Consider the following 6,846-nt stretch of genomic DNA (forward strand, 5'->3'; position numbering starts at 1 on the left):
GTGGTCCCAGCTACTTGGGAGGCTGAGGCAGGAGACTCGCTTGAGCCCAGGAGTTGGAGGTTGCTGTGAGCTGTGATGCCATAGCACTTTAGCCAGGAGAAAAGCTTGAGGCTCTGTCTCAAAAATAAAAAAATAAAATAAGTTAGAGAGAATTTTAGTCAAAGGAAATACTTAATACCAGTGTTGTACAGGCATATTTTGGAGATATTGCTAATTCAGTTCCTGACCACTACAATAAAGCAAATGTCACATAAAGAGAATCACACAATTTTTTTGGTTTCCCAGCGCATATAAAAGTTATATTTACAGTATACTGCAGTCTATTAAGTATGTAATAGCATTGTAACAATGTATATACCTCAATTTAAAATAGTTTATTGCTAAAAACTACAGCCAGGCAAAGTGACTCATACCTATAATCCCAGCTATTTAAGAGGCTGAGGTGGGTAGATTACTTTGTTTGAGGCTAGGAGTTGCAGTGAGCTATGATCATGCCACTGCAGCCTGGGTGATGGAGCTAGACTCTGTCTCTTAAAAACCAAAAAACCTTCTAATGGTCACCTGAGCCTTCAACAAATCATAAGCTTTTTCACAGTGGAGGATCTTGCCTCCGTGTTGATGGCTGCTGACTGATCAAGGTAGTGGTTGCTGAAAGCCAGAATATCTGTGGCAATTTCTTAAAATAAACAATGAAGTTTACCACATAGTTTGACTCTTTCTTCCATGAAAGATTGTTCTGTAGCATGTGATGCTGTTTGATAGCATTTTACCCAAAGTAGCAATTCTTTCAAAATTGGAGACATTCCTCTCATATCATGCCACGGCTTTATCAACTAAGTTTATGGAATATTCTAAATCCTTTGTTTTCAACAGTATTCATAGCATCTTCACCAGGAGCAGATTCCATCTCAAGAAACCACTTTCTTTGCATATCCGTAAGAAGCAACTCCTTATCTATTTAAGTTTGATCATGAGATTGCAGCAATTCTGTCATATCTTTGGGTTCTACTTCTAATTCTAGTTCTTTGGCTGTTTCCACCACATCTGCAGTTACTTCCTCTGCTGAAATCCTGAACCCCTGAAAGTCATGTCATGAGGGTTGCAATCAACTTCTTTCAAACCTATGAATCTTGATACTTTGACCTTCTCCCATGAATCACAAACGTGCCTTTCCAGAAGGTTTTCAATTTATTTTACACAGATCCATCAGGGGAATTACAATCTATGGCAGCTATGGTCTTATGAAATGTATTTCTTAAGTAATAAGACTTGAAAGTCTAAATTACTCCTTGATCTATGGGCGGGCTGCAAAATGGATGTTGTGTTAGCAAGTATGAAAAGAATATTCATCTCCTCATATATCTCCGCCACAGTTCTTGGGTGACCAGGTGTATTGTTGAAGAGTATATATATATATATATATACACACATATATATATACAAATCTTTTTTCCTGGGCAGCAGTTCTTAACAATGGACTTAAAATATTTAGTATACCATAAGGTGAATAGACACTGTCATCCAGACTTTGTTGTTCCATTGATAGAGCACAGGCAGAGTACATTTAGCATAATTCTTAATGGTCCTAGGACTTTGAGAATGGAAAGTGATCATTGGCTTCAACTTAAAGTCACTAGATGCATTAGCCTCTAACAAGGGAATCAACCAGTCCTTTGAAGCTTTGAAGCCAGGCATTGTCTTCTCTCTAACTATGAAGTCCTATATTGCATCTTCTTCCTATAGAAGGCTGTTTGTCTACATTAAAAATCTGTTGTTTAGTGTAGCCACCTTCATCAAATTCCTTACCTAGATATTCTGGATAATTTGTTGTAGTTCCTATATCAACACTTGCTGATTCATTTGCACTTTAGATGGCTTTTTTCCTTAAACCTCATGAACCAACCTCTGCTAGTTTCCAACTTTTCTTTTGTAGTTTTCCTTGACTCTCTTAACCTTTGTAGAACTGATAAGAGTTAGGACCTTGCTCTGGATTAGGCTTTGGCTTAAGACTATGTCTTAGTTGGTTTGATTGTCTATCTGGACCACTGAAACTCTCTCCATGTAAGCAGTAAGGCTGTTTTGCTTTCTTATTTGTGTGTTCACTGGAATAACACTTTTGATTTCCTTCAAGAAATTTTCCTTTGCATTTACAACTTGACTATTGGAGGCAAGAGGCCTAGCTTTCAGACTATCTAGACATACCCTCCTCATTAAGCTTAATCATTTCTAGCTATTGATTTAAAGTGAGAGACGTAGGCTGGGCACAGTGGCTCATGCCAATAATCCCAGCACTCTGGGAGGCCGAGGCAGGTGGATTGCTTGAGCTCACCAGTTGGAGAACAGCCTGAGCTAGAGCAAGATCCTGTCTCTAAAAATAGCCAGGCATTGTGGTGGGTGCCTGTAGTTCCAGCTACATGGGGAGGCTGAGGCAAGAGGATCACTTGAGCCCAAGAGTTGGAGGTGGGGGTTGCTGTGAGCTAAAGACACCACGGCACTCTAGCAAGGGTGAGCAAGTGAGACTCTGTCTCAAAAAATAATAATAAAGTGAGAAACATGGAACTCTTCCTTTCATAATTGTAGAGATATTAATTGGCCAAATAATTGTGATATTGTTATTTCTCAGGAAATAGGGAGACCTGAGGAGAGGAGTAGCTGGTCCGTGAGCAGTCAGAACACACACAATACTTATCAATTAATTCACCATCTTATATGGGTATAGTTCATGGTACCACAGTCCTGTTATAATACTAACGTCAAAGATCACTGATCACCATAAAAGGTATAATAATAACGAAAACGTTTACAGTATTATGAGAATTACCAAAATGTGACACAGACATGAGGTGAGCACATGCTGTTAGAAAAATAGCAACGACAGACTTGTTCAATAGAGTTGCCACAAACCTTTGATTTGTAAAAGCTCACTATCTATAAAGCACAATAAAACAAAGTACAAGGGCCAGGCGCAGTGACTCATGCCTGTAATCCTAGCACCCTGGGAGGCCAAGACTGGTAGATTGCTTGAGCTCAAGAGTTTGAGACCAATCTGAGTAAGAGTGAGGCCCCTGTCTCTAAAAATAGACTGGGCATTGTGGCAGGTGCCTGTAGTCCCAGCCGCCTGGGAGGCTGAGGCAAGAGGATCATTTGAGCCCAAGAGTTTGAGGTTCCTGTGAGGTATAACGATGCAGCACTCTATCAAGGGTGGCAAATGAGACTGTCTCCAAAAAAAAAAAAAAAGTGCAATAAAATGAAGTATGGGTGTAGTAATTACTCTAGTAGGAAAATACACTACCGATTCTTAAAAAGTGTCATAATGTTTTTCATATTGTCTGGAGCCTTTCAATTTTGTCATAGGACATGTGTTCTCAATGTCTAATATTTATTTACACAACAGGCCAAATTGACTTTGAGGAACTTGACAATCTAAGTTGACACTAACATCCTTAGGTTTTTATTTTTCTTTTATAATTATTTTTTATTAAATCATAACTTGGTACATTGATGCATTTATGGGGTTCAGGGTACTGCTTCGATATATAATGTGAAATGCTTACCTTGAACTAAGTAACACATCCATCACAATTATACTCATTTCTTAATAGTTTTGAAATGTACCATTGCATCATGCCCATTAGGTGAGGTCCCCCCGAACACCCTCCCTCCTCCCATATCCCCTCTCCCCACCCCTCTCTCTCCTCTTCCCTTCTACTTTATAGACTATAGTTATGTTTTGCCATTCATATGATTGTGTAAGTGGTTATATATTGATTTCATAGTAGTATCAAGTACACTGGATACTTTTTCTTCCTTTCTTGGGATACTTTACTAAGAAGAATATGTTCCAGCTCCATCCAGGTAAACATAAAGGATGTGAAGTCTCCTTAGGTTTTTAAATGTATGTTTTAGTCTTCTTTGCCTCTTTAAACCCTCTGATTATGCTTAGATTTTTATAGACTTAATTTTTTTGTCACCTGGGATTCAGCTGTGGCTCACCATCATTTGGCAGGGGGTGAGTCTTGATTTATGAATCTAGTATGTGAAGAAGGCTATTTTCAAGCAAGGACTTAACTCCTTAAAGTGGAATAGAGGCTCCTAATTTAGGCCTACCTTTTTATGTTTGTGTTGCTCATGGGACTCATTAAAGGAAGTTTCTGCTTTGGTACTATTTTTCCTGCTTCACAGAATTCAAAACATAGGGTGGAGATTTTTCAATTTTGATTTACTTTTTTAAATATTGGTCAATTTTTCAAAGATAAAAGCCCAGCAGTCTTCTCTTTGCACAGAATCTAATCCATAAGAAACAGATGTATCCCAGGATTTCCTTCCTCCCTTCTTAACAGAGAAAGGAAGGTACTGCTTCTGTCAGATCCAATCTTTTAGTTTATTTTTCCTCCTTTGAACCAATTGTGCCGAGCTGCTTCATGTCTCTGAGTATTGACTCCAAGAATATCAAACTTCTCCTTTGTAACCCTAATATTGCAATTTAAAGCAATATTTTCTAGATGCTTGGTATAAAAGGTTTCTAATGGCCTTGGAATCACCTGAATAAGCAGCATCAAAGAAATACAGTACACAAGCTTTATGAAATTCTAGAATGTTTAGACTGAAGAGGATCCCAGGAAGTCTGTGTTCTAGGCTGGCCTTCACATAGAAACCTGATTTCTTAAAGCTTTCCTTGGGAAACCTTAGCTCAAATTCCTGGAATTGCCAAATGCCCTCAAAGGCAAATTGGTTTCAACTGTCCATTTACCTTTATGGGTTTTAATTTTCACTTAGATTTTGGCCTAACACTTCCTTACAATCCTTCTAGCTTTTTGATGTCATATTATCAAAAGCAGAACACCATTGATTCTTGGGGGGCCGGGAGGAGAAGTGGTTTTTTATTGTAAGCAATTCAAACACAGAAAGATTATACAAAACATGATAAACATGTATATCCCCACCAGTATCAAATAAATGCTAATTTTTTGCCCAATTAGATTCTAATATCTCTCTTTCAACCGGATAGTCATTTCCAGTAATACAACAATGTCACGCTATACCTCCTCGTACATGTCTCCTTGGGCACCCATGCAAGTTGGATAGCTAGAAGAAGGGCTGAATTTGTTTTGGTTTTGTTTTGTTTTCTTTTAGGAAGGACTGTATTTGCAATATTTAAATTTTTTTTTTAATTCACACAATGGAATACTCTACAGAAATAAAAATAAATACGCTGAATCAACTATCAACATAGATAAACCTCAAAAACATGAGTGGATGAAACAAATTAGAAAAACAGTAGTGTAATACCATTCTATAAAACATTGTAAATTGGCTCAGTGCCCGTAGCACAGTGATTAAGGCGCCAGCCACATGCACTGAAGCTGGCGGGTTCAAACCTGGCATGGGCCAGCTAAACAACAGTGACAATTGCAACAAGAAAATAGCCAAGCATGTAGCGGGTGCCTGTAGTCCCAGCTACTTGGGAGGCTGAAGCAAGAGAATTGCTTGAGCCCAAGAGTTTGAGGTTGCTGTGAGCTGTGACGCTATGGCACTCTACCAAGGGCAACATAGTGAAACTCTGACTCACCAAAAAAAAAAAAAAAAGAATGTCAGTGTCCTAGATGAATAATATCAAATATGGCTATTCTCTTACTGCTAACACTGAGGTCTATATAAGAATGTTAGCATATAAGGTTTCATATATCATGTTCTGAGTTGTAATGGTAGTGTACACTGAAGCATTTTATGACCTTTTATTTTCAGGTGTAAACGTCCTACTTTGGGGCAACTTGCCAGAAATAGAAGAGAGTACAGATGAAGATATGTTAGATATCTCAGCAGAGGAGTGTATTAGATGAATGGAATTATGATGTAATATTCAAATGTTTCTATTTAAAAATATGTTAATGGATCAACTTTAAAATTGTTAATAATGGTTTGCCAGTGATTTCTCTTTTTTTGGAAAACCAAACTGGGTCCTTTGTTGATTTATTTATTTGCTGTCTCCAATTAATTACCTCGGTTTAATTTAAAACAATGGAATTATTCTTTTCTTCCACTTCTCCCTGTCCCCTACCCTTTTTGCCAAGTATAGGTGTATTCTTAAATTCAGCTAGGAAAAGATTCTTTTACATGTCACTCAGCTACCTCCCAATTTGAGGGAGTTTTTCTTACAACTTGATGCCAGATACCATTAATTTTACATTATTGAGTAAAGGGCATCAGTACCCACACATATGTCAACCACGCATATATCAAGAGTGTACCAACTAAGTATTACCAAGGGATTTTTTAAAATGGGCTTCTCAGTTTCCATGGGTATGGTTCTGGTATGTTATATTGGTGATAACCGCTTCAATATGAAGCAAGACTGTGGATCAGCAAATAGAATAAATTAAAACCTTAAAATAAATGGAGGAATCCTCTTGATTCCTCAGCATGATCTCAGATAAATGGGTTTGTCAGAAAATTATCAGTCTATACTATCAATGCTATTTATTTACATTCTTCTAAAGCCATCATGATATTGTATTTTGAAAGCCAGATAAACTCAAACTCTATAAGTTATCCTCTTCTCTAGATATTTCCCTGTAAATAGCAAATTTTAGATAAGTAGTCTCAGTCCCATCCCTTAAATAGAAAAAAACTAAAATGGTTTACTTAAACCATGGTACATTATGAAGAGTTGTTTTGTCTTGTTTTGTTTTGTTTTAAGCTGCATTCAGAGCCAGAAATGATGAGTACAGATGAAGATATGTTAGATGTCTTGGCAGAGGAGTGTATTAGATGAATGGAATTATGATATAATATTCAAATCATAATTTGAAGAAGAAACTGGGATGATACTGGATTCTGGTTTTATAT

At 37.4% G+C, this 6,846-nt stretch overlaps 1 protein-coding gene across 3 annotated transcripts in view; it reads left to right on the forward strand.

Moving 5' to 3' along the window:
- Positions 1-6,064, forward strand: part of FAM72A (family with sequence similarity 72 member A) — a 14,940-nt gene extending 8,876 nt beyond the window's left edge. Inside the window, exon 4 of one of the 3 annotated variants that reach the window (XM_003792216.2) lies at positions 5,746-6,064. In XM_003792216.2, the coding sequence (XP_003792264.1) occupies positions 5,746-5,840 (95 nt within the window). In that variant the 3' untranslated portion in view covers positions 5,841-6,064. Of the gene's footprint in view, positions 1-882; positions 987-5,745 lie in introns of those variants that run through there. The other 2 variants (XM_023514565.1, XM_023514566.1) reach the window with 2 other exon arrangements.
- Positions 6,065-6,846: the final 782 nt, after the last annotated feature.

This window comes from Otolemur garnettii, unplaced genomic scaffold, assembly GCF_000181295.1.
Source record: "Otolemur garnettii isolate 467f Iridium unplaced genomic scaffold, OtoGar3 scaffold00055, whole genome shotgun sequence".
In the NCBI taxonomy this organism is placed as follows: domain Eukaryota; kingdom Metazoa; phylum Chordata; class Mammalia; order Primates; family Galagidae; genus Otolemur; species Otolemur garnettii.